This window comes from Cervus canadensis, chromosome 21 (genome assembly GCF_019320065.1).
Source record: "Cervus canadensis isolate Bull #8, Minnesota chromosome 21, ASM1932006v1, whole genome shotgun sequence".
NCBI lineage: Eukaryota > Metazoa > Chordata > Mammalia > Artiodactyla > Cervidae > Cervus > Cervus canadensis.
In genome coordinates this window covers 2,979,096-2,997,042 of record NC_057406.1, presented here as the reverse complement: position 1 = coordinate 2,997,042, position 17,947 = coordinate 2,979,096, and the positions used below count along the sequence as shown (strand labels likewise).

General features: G+C 57.7%; 1 protein-coding gene across 2 annotated transcripts in view; it reads left to right on the top strand.

Annotated features, from left to right (window-relative positions):
* TBC1D22A (TBC1 domain family member 22A) overlaps nt 1-17,947 on the top strand; it is a 259,325-nt gene that overhangs the window by 12,842 nt on the left and 228,536 nt on the right. The window contains exons 2-4 of one of the 2 annotated variants that reach the window (XM_043439878.1): nt 8,288-8,344; nt 9,522-9,856; nt 13,702-13,878. In XM_043439878.1, coding sequence (XP_043295813.1) covers nt 8,288-8,344; nt 9,522-9,856; nt 13,702-13,878 — 569 coding nt within the window. The remainder of the gene's footprint in view (nt 1-8,287; nt 8,345-9,521; nt 9,857-13,701; nt 13,879-17,947) is intronic. The other variant, XM_043439879.1, reaches the window with a different exon arrangement.

Here is a 17,947-nt window from a genome sequence, read left to right as displayed (position 1 = left end):
AGAACAGGACCAGGACAGGTGGGTGGTGCTTGACCTAGGCAGGCTGAGACTGTTTCTGGCAAAAAAAGAGAAGGCTCGGGGTGTCACTGGGAAGTCTTGAAGGTGGGGGCCTGAGCCCCTCAGGCATCTAGCAGTTGGGGCAGGCCATCAGCTGGGACCCCGCCAGCCCTGGTAGGTGTATGACACATTCAGGGCTCTGTCCCCTTCTGCCAGGAGAGGGTGCCAGGAGAAGACGTCTGTCTGCAGACCGAGAAGAGAGCCCTCCCCAGGCTCCAGATCTGCAGGCGCCTCCATCCTGGGCTTCCCAGCCTGCATGGCCACCAGATCTTGTGTATAAGCTGCTCAGTGCATGCTATTTGTTACAGCAGCCTGAATGGACTGGGGCAGTGGGGTGGGCTTTTCCAAGTATTGTCCTCAGAGCAGAGCTCTCCGTAAGGATAAAAGTGTGATGATGTTATTGTTCAGTCCCACAGTCACGTCTGACTCTTTGTGACCCCATGGACTGTACCCCACCAGGCTTCTCTGTCCATGGGCTTTTCCTGGACAAAAATACTGGACTGGGTTGCCATTTCTGTCTCCAGGGGATCCTCCTGGACCAGGGATCAAATCCACATTCTCCTGCATGGACAGGCAGATTCTTTACCACTGAGCCACCAGGGAAGCCCTTAAGTGTGATGACTTAACCTTTAAGGCTCCCACATGCCAGGAAAACAGGTTTGCTACCTCTGTTAGTTTCCTATTGCTGCAGAAGCAAATTACCACAAGCCTCCTGGCTTATAACAACACACATTTATTACCTTACAGCTCTGGAGGTCAGGTCTGCATAAGGCCTCCCTGGGCTAACACCACGGTGTTGGCAGGGCTTTCTGGAGTCTTTAGGGGAGAAGGTCTCTCCTCACCTCTCCAGCTTCAAGGCTGCCTGCACTCCTTGACTGCAGCCCCCTTTGTGCACATTCCCAGCCAGCCACGCAGCCTCACGCCGAGCGTTCCTCCTCGGTCACGACCCCCTGACCATAGGTGGGGAGGCTTTCCTCTTGAGGACTTTGATGAGATTGAACCCACCCGGATGATGCAGGCTGCGCTCCCAGGCGTGTGCCCCTGGTCGTGTCTGCAGGGCCCCCTCTGCCATGTTGTTCCCGAGTCGAAGCTCACACTGCTTGCTGCTCGACAGGCCAGTAATCCAGATGGGTTGCTGGGACAAGGAACAGCGACCTGAATTGGAAAGCCAGCAAAACGAGAAGACGGTAGGTTCCTGCTCCAAAGAACCATCATGCCTGAGCTAGAATTCGGGCTCCTTTTATACTAAAAGAGGAGGGAGCAGAAGTCAGACACTTCCTGGTTCCCATCAGCCTCATCAGGGGGTGTGTGAATTTCCTCTTCCTGCTGCCGTTCACAAGTGGGCCTGGTCACGAGGTTCCTGTGAGCTAGTAAAGCGTAATGCTCATTCCTGGGGAGGCAGGGTTCCCAGAGATGACCGTTATGTGTGGTTTAAGCTCATCGGCGACCGCCCTTTAGCGATTCACTTGTGAGAGAACGAAGTCTCTTCTGTTACAGGCCCCACTGTCAGCGTCCCTCCCACGCTCCTGTGGGTCAAGGAGCGAAGGCCAGTCCGCTGAACGGAGGCGGCAGATACGCCTTAGCGTCTTCAGGCAGTCCCTTTAATCTACAGCTGTTTGAACCAGGGAAACCTCTTGGTACTTTGTCTAATTTGTAATTGAACTTTTGAGGTTTTGCTTCCAGTTCCTGATGCATACCCTAAATTCCTGTGCTGTTTGTTTGGACACAATTACACAGGTTGGTCGCCGCTTCCCCAACTACAGTGGAATTACCATCTGCTTCATGGATGGGCAGACCTGTTGCAGGCAGCCTCATGAATGGTGTAGAGCCCAGCCTTTTAATATGATTTGCAACCACTAAGCCTTCTAGCACTTAGATTCTCCTGTCTGTGCCGACAGTTGGAATGGCTTCTAAAGGGGCTTCATTTAAGCCTGCTTCTGGGAGCCCCTGACCTGTAACAGGGCAGTTGGCAAGGCCTTAGCCCAAGTTAAAGTGTCTCTCGACATTTTAGCGACGCTCCTCTTCAAGGTATGATTCGTTTTCTTGGCTTTTCCTGTTGACTGTTCTCCAGGATGTGAGTTGTTTTGGTGCCTTGATTCGAATCGGGACGATTTCCCCAAGGAAGGCTTTAACCACTGCAGACTGCCTCCAGGTGGGATATACTTCCACCCATCCTGCAGGTGCCCACAGACACCAGCAGGTTATCTGAGATGTTGTGAGGCACGTGAGTCAAGTCTGTTTTTCAGTCCTCAGTGGGCAGGTTCCTCTGTGTTGAGTCCCCGTCTGGGGAGGTCTGCCAGTGGTCTTTGGGTTATGTTTAAGACCCTGGAGGAAAGAGCTCTGTCTGCTTTTCTGGGATTTTCACGAGCTCCATCTGTAGGCTTAAAGTGTGTTCTGATGGGACCCTGATGTCAAGCTGTTCCGGTGAAAACTCCAGGGTGAAATCTGTCAGGAGGTAATCAGCTCACTCCCCACGTCAGTGTCTCGGCTCCCGTGGGGGTGAGGTTCCTCCAGGCCAAGGGAGCCCCTGGGCCTCTTCTGCATGCATCTGCCTGTTAACGCCTGTGAGAGGCTCTCATCTTTAATTGTCCCTCTGTTTTAGCAGAGGCCAGTCTGTTCTCTGGTGTTCCTCCTCCTCACAGTGGGGGCACTGTTCCAACGGGACTTACTTCTCCTTAGAGTTACACTGCCTTCCAAAAATCCAGTGTCACTGCCAAAAAGCACCTTTTTGTTTAGCATTTCTCTCTTGTTGTTCCCTGTTGAATACTTTATAAAAGCAACATCTACCAAATGAGAAGGGTTCATTCCAAATGTACCAGCTGATTTTTGCAACTTCCTCCTGATATCTGAGGCACTTTGTCCCAGAAGGTCAAATTGACCATGCTAGTGTTTCCAGGGCCTTGGGATGTGCTTTAGTATGATGTCTGTAGGCCCAGTAAATTCTTTGCAAAAGTTCAGAGAGGCCTTCATTTGTTTGGCTGAAGTTCTTGAATATTGTTCAAACTCTCTTGCTTTGGTTTCCCTTTCCAAGGCCCTGCCAAGACGCACTGGTAAGTAGGGGTCTGGTAAGGGCCTCTTCCCTCACTGGCCCCCAGTTTGGTTCAGCTCTGGTTGCTGCCAAGGGGCCTTCAGGTGTAGCGGACCCTCCTCATAAGGAGAGTTGCGATCTTCCCATTTAAAGAAGCCTGAGAAAGCCAGCCTGCTGGTGGTTTGCATTTAAGCCCCTATGAGATAATGATGTAAGGAAATCGCCCTGACTCAGAAGTGACTCCTGGCTCAAATTAGATGCCCTGTTGGTTCTTAGATGACGATACTCCACCAAGTCCTTATTCCCTAGAAACTAACACAGGATTTTCTAACTGGTTCCCATGGGGCGCAAGGAGTCCTGGGCCCCTGTGTCAGGAACTGGGGCTTGGTAGAAACGGAAGGGGTGGAAAGGGCGGGTATATTGGCATAACAGCCAGAGCGGCTGGGACATCTGCTCAACCAGAGGAGTTACGGTTTGAAGCACCAGGCCCTCACTCATTCCCTTCCTTCTTATTTTCCCTGATGTAATAGCACAAATGGCTTACACTTAACGGTCATTATTCTTCCCTGCTCTTTCATAGAACAACATAGACTCAATCAGAAGCCACTGTAAAACCACAGGTAACAGTGAACAGAAACTTGATTACTCCTGTGACAGACAACCAAGATAATTACTAAGATTATGACTGATATGATTTGCCAGGATTTTAGGAGTTCCATATAATTTCTAGAATGTGTATTTAAATAACATTTACCCATATGATACATTCTAAGGATGTTTTATCACCACTCATTTGACAGTGCCTCCCATGCAATTCAAACACACCCAGTAAGCCCAAATAGTTTAATATTCCTCTGAGATGGAGAGAAAACAAATAATTTGAGGTGTTCCAGGGACCCTCTGGCAAAAGTTAACTAGAGGTCAGATGAACCCTACTTGGAACTTGATCTTTGGGAAGTCTGTAAAAAATTATCAAAAAATTTTAACCTGTGACAAAAGATCAATGGCACATAGAGCTCACTTAAAGAAACAGTTACCAAAAGCAGTTCAATATTTTAAGAAAACATTGTCCTCTTAGAGAACCAAAAATTCAGGTTTTGTGCCACTTTACGTTTAAGATTTTAAGTTCAGTCTTCCTTCTAAGTCATGAAAGTCTGGATTATCTAGTTCGACATTCCCAAAACATCATTCCCATAGGGTTTTTACTCCAAAGACCTTGGCTTCATTTACCTTTGTTGACTTAACAGCTTTGTCACATTATTATTTTTCTTGATGACAGTCTTTGTAACAGGAATGAGGTATTATTGTCTAATAAACCTAGGTATAGTAAAAGTATTATACTTAGTGTTGATGACTCTAAAGACATCTGTATCAAACTAGCAAGCGTAAGCAAAACTTTCACACCAGATACTAATTCAATACTGAGTATTTCCTAGATCATGTGAACCTGAAACTCATTCTGGCCAGTTTTTTGTATTTGAGTATTCATGTAAGCAATTAAATTTCCTTTAAGCCAATTAAATAGTTCTTTTACAAATTAACCTGGTTGGTGCCATACCTCTGACACATGTACAAACATGCAAACGCTGTAACCTCAAAAATTTTAACTATGAATCAGGTACAGCAGTGTGAAACCCATCAGTTATAAAAGAGTGGATTCAAATTGAGCCTCTAGCAGATGGTACAAACCAGGGTCATATGTCTACAAGTTAAACCCTTTTACTAGTATTTATGGAAAAGACACTTCTATTTCTAGCTTTTGGTGGAACCAAAACCTCCCTTAGGAACCAACCCTCCCTCTTCTCAGAATGTCTCACTCTTGGACAAAAACCGACAGGTTTTCTTCCTTTTCTCCACACTTGATATCAAGAAAAGTTAAGTATCACAAAACTGATTTGGCTGTAAGTGGACAAACAGCACCGAACAAGAGGAAACCAAAGAATAAGCAGAAGCCTAAATAAACCCTCTTTTGGTCTTGGAGTTTTACATATCCCAGCAACACGGGAGACCTAAGTGATGTAATTAATGCAGCGAGAGTCGCAGTCCGCGGTGCACAGGGCCCCAAGGAAACCCTGCCCGGACCCCAGTGGGGATCCTGACAGGTGCCACGGCCCCCTCCTCTCACCCGTGGGTTCAGAGCTGTGCTCAGATCCTGGTCCAAAATGCACCCCAGAGGACTTTCTCCAGGGATAATTGCCACACTCCCTCTTTTTCAAGACAGTCAAAGCACAAACGGCACGCCCAAATGCCAGCATCCCAGACACCAACCGGCCGGCTCACAAATGGGGTACAAGTCCAGCACCTCTTTCCTCTCTCCAGCAGGGTGCCCCACTCGAATACAGCTGCAAACCAAGTTGGCTTACTCTAGAAAAACAAGCTCCAAACGGAGAGGAAATAGTTCCTGGTTGTACACACCGGAGCTACTCACCCTGGTAAAGAGAGTCTGTGTGGCTCCCCAGCTTTGACTCCTTCCTCCAGCTGCCGCGTGCTGGGGTGGCCGGTGCTGTTTCAGGGAACTTTGGGGGTGCAGATCCTCGGGACAAGTGGTCCAGGCAGCTGCCAGGGCCCTCCTCACCCGGAAGTTCCCCAGCCAGGCTGGCTGGACACGAGCAAGCCAGGCTCCTCGATGAGTCCCCCAGGTTTGTTAGTCCGAGCTCATCCCGCACGCTGCACTGCAGGCCCCAGCGAGCGGTTGGGGCAGGAATGATGACTTTGTTCGGAAATCCAGCAAACCAAGAAGAACGCGAGTGTACGCATCACTCCCAGCCTTGCCTGAGTTAGAATTCAGGCCCCTTTTATACTCAAAGGGGAGGGTGTAGGTCGCACACTTCCTGGTTCCCATCAGCCTCCGGAGGGGATGTGTGAATTTCTGCCTCCCGCAGTCATTCACAGGTGGGCCTGGTGAGGTGGTTCCTGTGAGTGAGTGAAACAAAGGTGTTTTAGCCCAACGCTCATTCCCTGGGAGGCACGGTTCCCAGAGATGGGCCATTATGTGTAATTAAAGCTTATAGGCAACATCCCTTTGGTGATTAACTTCTGATGGAACACAGAAGTTCTTCCCCGTTACAGTGTGAGGTGACACGTTCATGCGTGCTGGGGTTGGGAGGCGACGCTTTTGGGGCCCTCGTTCTGCCCACCTCACTGCCTCAGTGACAGAGGAGTCCTGTTTACAAAGAAGCTTTTACAGATCAGTGAGATAAGGGTGGGCACCTCTTAGAAATGGGCAGAGTTCAAACAGGCAGTTTATAAAGGCACAGATGGACAAAGGATGTTTCAAGATGGCTCAGCCTCCCTAATAATCAGGAAGGTACACAATGAGCATCTATATACTCCCTTCCCCCTGTCAAACAGCAATGAGCTCTGCAGTGGGCCCTTGGCTAACATGGGTTTGAACCGCGTGGGTCCACTTACAGATGGGTGTTTTTCAGTAGTAAATACTGCAGCCCAACACCATCCAGGTGGCCTGAAGCGGGCACGCAGAACCACAGATTGGGAGCGACTGCAGGTCTGGAGCGCCGACTGGAAATCACACTCAGACTGTCCGCCGTGCGGAGGTCCACACCCCACCCTCCACGTGGGTCGGGGGTCAGCCGTTTACGTCGTTGATACACGTGTATCCTTTGTGTCCCAGGCATGCCTTCTCTAGGACTTTATCTTCACGAAGTTACATTTGCGTGAAAGTATTGTCCCCAGAGAAGTTTATTGCTGTTTTTATAATCACACACAGTTTTAAACAAAGAGTTCACAATCAACACTGGTGAAACAAATTACCGTGTAACCATAATGGTGGGGGTGGTGTGAAATTAGAGGTGAGGTTGTCCAGGGAGACATGTTATTATGATTTTTGAAAACTTAGGAAGCTTGGAAATAATTGCAGATTTATGGGCGTTGCAGAGAAATGTCTGGGGACACCCCTTGTGCCCGCAGTGTGAGGTTTTAAAGTGTAAATATGCTGCATATATCTTTCATGTGTATCACATGATATAAAGTACATGTATTTAAGTAGAGTGATGAACAGTAATACGGGGAAATAGTTGTGGCATTGATATATTACTGAGTAAACAAGATAGGACTTCATTTTGTTTTAAACGCTAAGAAGACTTCATCTGTATACTAAGCTCCTCCGTGTCTGTATTTATCTTTTCATACATGCACCCTGCACGGAGGAGGAGATGGCAGCCCACTCCAGCACTCGTGCTTGGAAAATCCCTCGGACAGAGGAGCCTGGCGGGCTCCGGTCCAGGGGGTCGCGCAGCGCCGGGCAGGACTGAGCCGCTGAGCGCACAGGCGCCTGCAAGGCTCTGCCTCGGCTCACAGAGGCAGTCTGCTCCACTGGACCACAGCGGGCAGGACTCTGCCTGCCCGTGGCTTCAGCAAACAGGGGCTTGCTTATTTCATGCCATGGAAGTCTAGGGAGTGGTCCAGGGTTGAGAGCCAACAGCCCCAAGCCGCCGGAGTCCTGCTGTCTTCCCACCTTCATTCTAAGCCCCCCCGCCCCTCCATCCGTCATGAGGGGCTTCATTTCTCGTGTTTGTTTCTCATGGGGCGGGATGGCCGGGCCCCTCTTGGCCTCAGGTGTGTGTTCTGAACAAGAAGAGGGGGAAGCTGAGGGTCAGGGTCGTACCCGCCAAGCCTCTCTTCTCTTTCTCTGCGGTTGGCCTGCCTCGGGTCCCCTGGCCGCCCCTGGCCGGGCGTCGGGGGGAGGAAAGGCTGTGCGTTGGGTCTCTCAGCTGGCCAGCGTGCCACATGAGTTCTTCTATCCCCGTCTCTTTTTCCAGATCTGCTCTGATGAGCACAGACTTTATAATGTAACCACGCAGTCTTTTAACAAAATTGTGTTTGTAATCCTGTATTCCGTCTCTGGGCAGAGTGGTGCCGGGTGAGAGCTTCCCGAGGGCTGTGTCTGGGTCAGTTTTTTAGGCCAGGAGCAGAGGCTGGCCAATGCCCCAGGCCCTGTGGCGACGCCCTTGGGGCCGTGGGTGCCTCACTGAGGCCCGTTCGCCGGGAGGCTGAATGCCCTGCGTGTGTGTGGGGGTGGCCTTGTCTGGTGTCATTCAGCCTTCCCGACGGGCCCTGGGGACCCTGTGGTGGCCGGGGTTGCTCCCTCTGGCGCCGGTTTGAGGAGCTGGCCTGCTTCCTGCATCCATGGGGCCCTTGTGAACACCGGGAGAAGCTAATTGATTCCCCTTCCTTTCTGAACAGCATCCAGCACGTGTATGGCGCTCAGCACCCGCCCTTCGATCCCCTGGTCCACGGCACGTAAGTGACCTCTCGGGCTGCGTGAGGCTCTTCTCAGGCTGGGCCTGGGGGGTGTGGTGACCCCCCAGCTCCCTGGAATTCCCAGCGGGGAGGAGAGTGCCCTTCACTCAGCCAGCACGAATCAAGCGACTGCTTTACGGGAGGCGCTGCTGGCCTTTCACGGCCCAGCCTCTGAGGGGGCTCCATGCAGAGGAGGGCAGCCTTTGCAGGGCTCCCGGGGGCTGGGGTGGGGTCTGGCGCACCTGTGAGCTTGGCTCTGGCCCTGGCTTCTTGGAGCATACTAGGGGCAGCGACAGCAAGAGAGAAACTGGACGTCGTCACCCAAGTGAAACCTTCGGTGCTGAAAGTAGTGTGCCAGTCGCTCAGGCGTGTCTGAGTCTTTGTGACCCCGTGGACTGTAGCCCACCAGGCTCCCCTGTCCATGGACTTCTCCAGGCAGGAATATTGGAGGGGGTGGCCGTTTCCTCCTCCAGGGCACCTTCCCGACCCAGGAATTGAACCCGGGTGTCCCGCACTGCAGGCAGATTCTTTACTGTCTGAACCAGCTGAGAAAGGACACCTTCAGAAAAGCAGAAAGCCCCCGAGAGAAATTTTTTTCACTTCCTGTAGCTGATGCAGGTTGAGGGACGTCCTGTGTTCCCTCCCGCTGCCTGCGGCTTGCTGGGTCTGTGTCTGGGCGCCTTCTCCAGAGGTGGGTGCGGGGCAGGGGTGGCCCTGGAGGACCGGGCGTGTGAGGACAAGCTCCCGACACTCGGAGCACGTGTTGCGTGCTGACATGCTGTGCGGGGTCCTTCAAATTGTCCCGTATCCAGACCCGCCTGCCGAGGGCCCGTGTCCTGCGAACAGTCTCCCCCGCCCGCAGCCCCAGCTGCTGCCCCTGGAGGTCTGCAAAGGTGTTGGGGCGAGAGGTTTGTGGGCGCGGGGCGTTGCTGCATGTCCTCAGACGTTGCTCTGTGGGGCACAGAGGCAGCGTGACTGTCCCGGGAAGCCTCTCCTCCTTCCTGGCCCCTGCAGCCCGGGAGCTCCGTCTCAGCCCGGATGCCTCGGGCCGCATTTGCTCTTCCGCTTCACTCTCAGCTCTCTTGTGAACCTGTCCCCCCGGGGGCTGGTCTGACCCGGCCCAGGGTGACCACGCTTAGCCCCCAGGGTGCGAAGACAGGCCGCTTTTGCTTTGCAGCTTGCTCAAGGCCACGCCCAGGGCGCCCACCACGCCGGCCAAGGCCAAGCGAGTCAGCACGTTCCAGGAGTTTGAGAGCAACACCAGCGACGCCTGGGACGCCGGCGAAGACGATGACGAGCTCCTGGCCATGGCGGCCGAGCGCCTCAACACCGCGGTCGTCATGGAGACGGCCCGCCGCGTCCTGCGCAACCACAGCCAGCGGCAGGCGCGCCCCCGGCCGCCCGGGGCCGCGGGGCCCTCGGCGGAGCGCTCGGCGGAGCCCCCCGAGGCCCCCGGCGGCGACCTGCGGCTGGTGAAGTCAGTCAGCCAGAGCCACGCGGCCTGTCCTGAAGGTGGGGGCGGTGGGGAGAGGCGGGCGGGTTTCTGGAAGGAGGCCTGGAGCCCTCTCCCCGGGGAGGGCGGGGAGGGTCCCAGCCCTCGGGGGCTCGGAGATCCAGCAGCCGCGGGGCTCCTGGTCAGCAGAGGCAGCTGCGCTTCCTCTCGTCCTCCTGGCTGAGTGCATCTCCCTCCAGATGGCGTGGCCGGGCGGGAGCTTCTGTGGGCCGCTGGGGGACCCCGCCCTGTCTCAGGACGCCCTCAGGGGGCGTTTCCAGCCCAGGGGCTGGCCCAGCCTCGTGTTCAGGGCTGGATCTCCCCACCGGCCAGTTCAGATGATCCCCCGCCAGGTCCCCGACACGTGGGCTCAGCGTCTGCAGGGCGGGTGTCTGCTCTCTGGAATCGCCAGCTTCCGATTCTAAAGTCTGCGAGGTTAGCTCTTGCCCGTGTCTCCATCCACGTGCCTGGCGCTCTTCGTCACTTTTGCTCTCTTTGTGCTGGAGGGGCTGAGACATCAGACAACAGGGCTGTTTAACCTGTGACGGCTCAGGCCGCGTTCTCAGGGCGTGGATGCCCCAGGGAGCCCTTGTCGCCTTTAGCGTCCGTTCTGGCGAGGGGATGGACAGCAGCCTCCTCGTGATGTGTGAGGAGGCCTGGGTGCCGGAAGGCAACAGGTGCCGGGGTCAGAACAGGTGGGATGGTCCCAGAGCAGGGTGGGATGCGGGCTGAGATCCTGAATCCAGTGGTCAGAGTGGCCTCTGGGGCCGGCAGTGTCAGGCAGGTAAGGGGTGAGCGTGGGGGTGTGGGGTCTGTGGTGTCAAGGGGTGACTGGGGGGGTGTGGGGGTCTGTGGTGTCAGGGAGGTAAGGGCGTTGAGTTGTGGGGGTGTGGGGTCATGTTGGGTCGGGAGTAAGGGGTTGAGTGTGGGCGGTGTGGTCTGTGTGTCGGGGAGGTAAGGGGTGAGTGTGGGGGTGTGGGGTCTGTGGTGTCGGGGAGGTAAGGGGTGAGTGTGGGGGTGTGGGGTCTGAGGTGTCGGGGAGGTAAGGGGTGAGTGTGGGGGTGTGGGGTCTGTGGTGTCGGGGAGGTAAGGGGTGAGTGTGGGGGTGTGGGGTCTGAGGTGTCGGGGAGGTAAGGGGTGAGTGTGGGGGTGTGGGGTCTGTGGTGTCGGGGAGGTAAGGGGTGAGTGTGGGGGTGTGGGGTCTGTGGTGTCGGGGAGGTAAGGGGTGAGTGTGGGGGTGTGGGGTCTGAGGTGTCAGGGAGGTAAGGGGTGAGTGTGGGGGTGTGAGGTCTGAGGTGATGGGGAGGTAAGGGGTGAGCGTGGGGGTGTGGGGCCGGTAGTGCAGCCATAGCCCGCATGGTCCCTCCCCCCGACGTCTCTGGGGGTTCGGGGGCTCACCCCTTGTTTACAGAGAAGAAAATGAGGTCATCAGCGCAGCCTGAGGCAGCCTGCTGGCTGGGGCAGAATTAGGTTTCATACTCAGCTCTAGGTTTCAAAAACACATTCCAGGAATTAACTTCAGCGTTACCATCTTCTTTGTGGAATAGCATGAGTTATTTTTTGACCAGTTTTCACATTGGAATCTAAACTATTTTTCTTTCACACGAAGTGAACTTTGACGTATTTGAGCCTAAAAACCGAAGGGAACCGTTTGAGCCTTTCCAGGTAGATGTAGGATTCCTGTGGCTTGTGACGGGCACTCTGATCGCATCCCATGCGCCTGGGTAGGGCATGCAGTCCCAGGCCCTGGGTTCCTCCTGCGGTGGGCTCTGCTGAGGCCGCAACTCTTCGATCCCTGGCAGCAGGGACCACTCTCCAGTCCCCGAGGTTTCTCCTGGGTGTCCTGCGCAGTTGCGTAGACGCCGCTGATGTAACCCAAGCTGCCCTTAGGACCTGCTGCCCATGTGGGGTGGCAGCCACACCGTCCTGCTGGGCCAGCGGGGCCTTCTCTGCTCGGGCGAGACCCGCGAGGTCCGTTTGACTTCTTTGCTCCTGTGAGCGGCGGTTTGGAATTCGGCATGCCCTGGAGCAGTCCTCCGTGGGGGCACAGAGGGCACCCACGGCTTCTCCAGCGTCTGTGGGGAGCCCAGCAGGCCCGCTGTGGGCGCGTCACCCTGCACGGCGCGTGCAGGGCCTCCCTGCCACCAGTGGCTCGGGCCTCCAGCCCTGGGGAGGGCCGCCTCCCAGCTCGGCGGAGGCGGACGGCGGACTCGTCGACTGGCTTCTGGGCCAGCGCTCCACATTCTGGCTGCCCTGACGCTATTCATAAACGTCTCTTGCCTTCGTACCTGAAGTTGGAGGCACTCTGCCTGACTTGGGGCATCGCTGGGTTAGTGGCAAAGTGTGTCACTGGCCGGGATGGGCTTGGTGGGCATCGGCCAGGCGAGGGCTGTCCCTGCGGCTGCCCATGGCTCAGCTGTGAGCAGGTCTTGTGTGGACACGAGAGGTGGCAGTGGACTCGTACCCTCGGGGACCCTGGAGGTGGGGCGGTGGTGGGTTTTCTGCTCACAGTGATGGGGGGCCTGGCTGGAGGTCTTGTTGTTCCTCGGGGGCTGTTGCTCTCGCCTGATCTCCCAGATCCTGCCTCAGAGCTCGGCTCAGGGATGCGTGGGCCCTTAGTGTCTGAGTGAAGTCACACGGGGTGTCTCTGAGGTTGAGGTAAATAAAACAGCACGTTTATCCGCGATGTCTCGTGGACCTGTATTTGTTGCGACACCTTCTGGAGAATCCTGAGGTGCAGGGGAGGGGCGTTCCCCTGGAGGGGGGCCTCTGGTCCCCCCATCTCTGCCCACCCCCCCACCCCCCCAGCTCCAGCGCCTCCTCCCTGAGAGGAGGCCAGTGTGGGAGCTCCTGCAGGCGAGGGCAGCCCCAGGCGAGGAGGCACCCTCACCCTCACTGCTGCGCCCACTTTCCCAGGCGCTCTGGAAAGCTTAACTGGGCCGATTCTGCCCGGAGGCGAGGGTCGTTTTGCTCCTCGGTAGCCTCGGGGCCCCCACGGGAGTGCGTTTGGGGTGAAGGCTCTGCTCTGCGCGGGGAGGGAGCCGTGTCCCTGCTCTGTTGGGCAGCTGCTGCTGGAAGTCAGCGTTGGTACGTTCACTCTACGTTGTGTGTGCCTTGCCCCGTCTCCTAGAGTTTAGCTCTTACTCTAGACTTCTGCTCTGGACGCCGTGGTTGCTCGTGGGGACGCAGGTCTGCGGGTCTGCAGCCGCTCAGGGCCTCGTGCTATGGGTCCCCTGCCGTCCCCGCGGGCTCTCTGTCCCGTGACCCGGGGGGCCCCGCTCTTGCCCCTGCCCATGCCCGGGCCTGGGTGCCACGCGCTGTCTCACGTTGCCTCAGCGGCTGGGTGCGCTCCGGTGGCTCCTCAGCCCACCTGCGGGGGCGCTTGGCTTCCTTTGCTTTCTCCGGGTGCTGGTCCCGGCCTGGCCTCCCTCCTGAGCTGGGGGAGGCCTGGGATGTTCAGAAAGTCACGGTGCCCTTGCCATGGGCCTTGGTAGCCTCCCTGCGTGCCCAGGCCTGGGCGACCCGTGCAGGCACGCTGCCCCAGCCCTGCACCCCCCGATCCTCTGGCGTGTCGCCCGGGCGGGCCCTCTGGGGAGCCCCGGCTGCCGACCCTGACGTGTGCTGTGGTTTTCTGCTCCTCCCTGTTTTGCCCCTCGTGGCGTGTCTGTTTCCCTGAGGAGTGACCAGGAGGGCAGTGGGCTCTGCGTGGGAGCCGGCTAGTTCTCTGCCTCGAGCAGGCAGCTCTGCGCTGCTCGGTGAGGGTGGGGTGGGACTGCAGTGGGCGGGCGCCAGGCCTCCTGGTGGGCACCTGGCCGTGAGCCGAGCCCCGGGACCTCACCTCTCTTCTCCCCCCACCCCCCTACAGGAAGCGCCAGCGACGCCATCCCTCTGCAGAGGTCCCAGTCTCTCCCGCACGCGGCCACGGTGGCGCTGGGCGGGACGCCTGAGCCCAGCACCCTCAGCAGCTCGGCCTTAAGTGAAAGAGAGGCCTCTCGGCTGGACAAGTTCAAGCACCTGCTTGCGGGCCCCAACACAGACCTCGGTGAGTCCTGGGGGCGAGTCCCCAGGGCGAGTCCCCGGGGTGAGTCCCTGTGATGAGTCCCGGGGGTGAGTCCCTGTGGGCTTGGCCACTCTAGGCCGTGCTCATTTCTGCAGGAGGCCAGGATTTGAAAGGCACGGCCTGCTCCCCCTTAGTGCACAGGTTGCCTGTGTAATTTACTAGGTCAGAAATCGATCTGTTGTATTTCATGCGGGTAAGTCACTAGGAGGAGAGCTGCTTGTCCTGAAAGTTTACTCTAGATGTGTTTATTAATGTGCTTCCAGTGCAATTTGATGAGCATTTAAAAAATTTTTAAAATTTTTAATTGTAAGATAATCATTGTACAGTGTTTTTTTTTTAAACTTATTTTTAGTTGGGGGTGATGAGCATTCTTTGATGATTTTCTTAACGTGCTCTCCTGGCTCCTTAGTGCTGCCGTGGGAGGCCGCCCGGCCGGCCGGATGTCCTTCCTTGTGCTTCATGGTGGTCGTGGTGGTGACCAGGGCCGGTGACTGAGACCTGCTTGGGGTGGCTGGCGGTGCACCGTCTGACGGGGGCAGCGGGCCGGCGTGGAGTGGGACTGGCTGTAGAGTGAGCCGGCGCGGGGTGGGGGTCAAGGCCGGGCTTGGCTGGGGGGCCAGACAGTCCCGCCGAGCTTCTCGTGGGGCAGCTGGGCCCTGCGGCCCGTGCTTGCTGTCCGGTCCTGCTGGAGTTCCACGCATAGGAGGTGCTTCCACGTCTGCGTGTGACGCCTGCCAGGTGCCCCTGGGCGCCGGGCACTATGCCGGATGCTGGAGCTCCTGGGAGGAGCGGGTGGCTGCGGTCCCAGGAGCTCAGTCACGCTGAAGGCTGGGCGCCGTGGCGGGCAGTGCCCTGTGCGGCCAGCAGGTGGCGCGTGAGGCCCACGGATGGAGGTGCTGGCCCCGGGCCGGGCCTGTGAACCTGGGGCTGAGCAGCCTCCTTCCTGGGGCCGGGGGCTGGAGGGGGGCGGCTTCGGGAAGGTCCCGTGGCCCCGAAGGTGCCGCTCCCGTCCAGCTGCCCTTCTTGGTTCACTTTCGTTTCTCTTCTGGGCGCACACGTTAGAGTTTCACAGCACGGAGGGTGCAGCGGGAGGAAGAGCCTTTCTCCTTTTCCAGCTCGCCTTCCCCGCCTCCACCTTCGCACGGTTCCAGGTGTCGCCGTCCAGAGCGGTCCAGCTTACTGTCTGTGTTAGGCTTCTTGTTCCGATGTGACTTCAGACGCACGGGAAAGGCGCGGGGCCGGTGCACGCGCCCCCCTGTGCTCTTTGCCCGGCCGTACCAGCCGTTTACCTTCCGCCTGGTTCGTTCTCCGCGTGCATGCTCACGTGTGTCCGTGCTTTTCCTCAACCCTCTGAGTCACTTGGAGAAGTCGCACCCTCCGCTCCTCAAGACCTCATCCCCTCCTGAGGACAAAGGCCTCCTCCGGGCGTCGCCGCGGCCCCGTCGTCCCGGGCTCGGCCCACCCGCAGTTCTGACGACGCTCATCCCGGTGACGGGCACGCTTACGCCTCCCTCCTAGTCCAGGACCCGCCCCGGGGTCCCGCGTGGCATGCGGGCGCCGCGTCCCCCGTCTCGGGAGCTGGCGTGCTCCTCCGGAGCTCGAGACATGCTCTGGGACGGGTAAGGCCCCCGGGCGTGTGTCACGTCCCGCTGGTGAGCTCTGAGCCGGCTGTGGGTGAATTGTTTGCCGCCTCAGTGATCACGGCCGGAGGCCGGGGTGCTGGTTTGTCCTGGCTCAGCGGAGACCCATCTGATCACCTCTCACCAGACACCCCCTGATCTAGTCCTAGGCGGCACGGGAATCACTCGTGAAAACTAGATTGCCTGGTGGGAACTGCAGCTCTGGGTCAGGACCCGAGCCCTCAGTTAGAATCTCCTGTGGACTTTGTCATCAGAGTAACTTGGGAAATTAAAATCATACTTAAAAATGAAGTTTTCAAGATGTGTGGGCAGGTGAGTACGTATGGATAAAGTGAAAGGTTAAAAGAAACTGGATTCCTCTGTTCGGTTGTGGGATTCTGTTTTTTTCCTTGCTTTTCATTAAAATTCTATGTAAGTATGAAGTCTCACACCAAAAGGTGAAAACCAAAGCTTTCCAAGTTAAACAGTTACGGGATTTGTATTTGGTGGCAGGAGAAAACAGCCATAAGTTGCCTGTTTTCGTAAGGCAGTTAGAGAGCTTCGGGAGACAGTGGGAGGTATTATCTTCACATCACATTCGCGACGTAAGTGGCATTTGCCGACGTTGGAGGAGCAAAGCGCTGACCTGGGCGACGCCCACAGAAGTGCCTCTGGCCGCAGTGTCCCTCCGGCCTCAGGCGGCGCGGCTGTGTTTGCTGGGGCTCCGTGTGGAGCTTGCGGACGGGCAGCGAACAGAACGTAACGGCTCACTCTGCTCTCAGCGTCTACTCAGTCTTTTCCCGTGCAAAGGCCGCCTTTTTTCGAAGCTCAGGGAAACAATCCTTGGAGGCTTCTGTGGTTACGCGTGTCTGTGAATGGGAGTGTGACTTGGCCGCTGGCAGAACCTGCGCCTCCGAGGCCCATGGGTGACCGCCTGGTGGCAGCCGGGCCCCGAGGTCCTCTGCACGCACGGCACACGGCCCTGTCACTGGACGTTCAGCCTGTGATGTGGGGGAGGGAGGCCAGCTGCAGGGTCACCCGGGTGGTCCTCTTACCCACGTGAGCCCCAGGGCCAGGCTTTAGGGTGGAGAGCTTCTGTGTGGGAACTGGCTCTGGGGGGAAGGGGATTGTTTAGGGGGCAGGTGGGTGGCCGGGAGCTGTTCATTCCGGAATCAAGGGCTTGAGTTGATGGCCCTTCAGGGCCCGGGGCTGGAGGACAGCCTGCCTGCAGGGCCTGTGACGGCAGGAGGGCGAGGCCGTGCAGCCTGGGAGCTGGTGCGTGACCGGCGCGGATCCGTGACTCACCTCCTGTCTCATCCCCGGGGAATCTGACCTCCCCGCAGGGTCCTTGTGAGTCGGGGTGACTGACGTCAGGTACCCACGTAGTTCTTTGCTCGGCCAGTCTTCCTGAACCACCTGTTGTGGTTGGTGCTGGGGCGAACCGCGAACAGAGTCCGGGGGCCCTGCCCTCGGGAGCTGGCGCTGAGTGTCGGGGGACAGACGGACGCCCGCAGCCAGCTCTCGGAACTGGCTGAAGGTGGAGAGGGAGACAGTGCTGAGGGTCAGGGCCAGCGCTGCTGCGGAGTGTGGGCGGCACGGGGCAGGCGTTGGAGGTGGAGGAGACCTGGGGGTTGGGGTGCAGAGGTCTCGCCCCAGGATGGTGGGGTAGGGGAAGAGCGAGGCCTCAGGGCAGGAAGGCGCAGGTGCAGTGGGCCGAGAGGGCCCGAGGCGGCCCTGGGGGTTCTCCCGGAGCGTGGCTCCTGTGGCGTCAGAGTGTGACCTCCGGGTGAGCAGCTGGATGGCAGGAGGGACAAGGGGGGACATCAGGGCTGTGGACGGCGGTGGGGGCAGCCAGGCCGGGTGGACGGGCTGTTGGCTGGAGCTCGGGGTAGCCTTGGACACAGCCCAGACCGCAGGCGGTGCGTCGCTCAGTGGGAGGCACAGTCAGGCTGGAGGAACAGCTGGAGGGGACGCTGTGCGCCCCGATGCCCGCATGTTCGTTTGTTGCTTCTCGGGCCTCACTCTGTGTGCGTTCCCTGCGTCACGAGTGTGTGCATGTGCGTGCACGGTCTTGCAGCCCACACACACTCGCCACCTGTGCCCGCAGCAGCCAGCTCCCGGTCACCCCGGGGCCGTGGGGCCCTGGTTCCGGAGGCAGCCTGGGGGCCCTGCGGTGAGGACACAGCCAGTGCCGGGCGGGCCCTCCTTTCTCTGCCGGGGGTCTCGTCAGAGGACGGGAGCGGAGGGCCCGCCTTGGCTATTGGGCTGGGCTCAGCCCCGTTCCCGCTGATCCAGGCGGCCGCCTGCCAGTGTCCAGCGGCCCCCCCAGGGCCAGGTGCAGCCCTGCCCCCACGTCGTGGCCGGGAACAGTGCACGCACATGGAGGCTGTGAGTGTGTGCACCCGTGCCAGCTTGTGCTGCCTTGGGGGCGG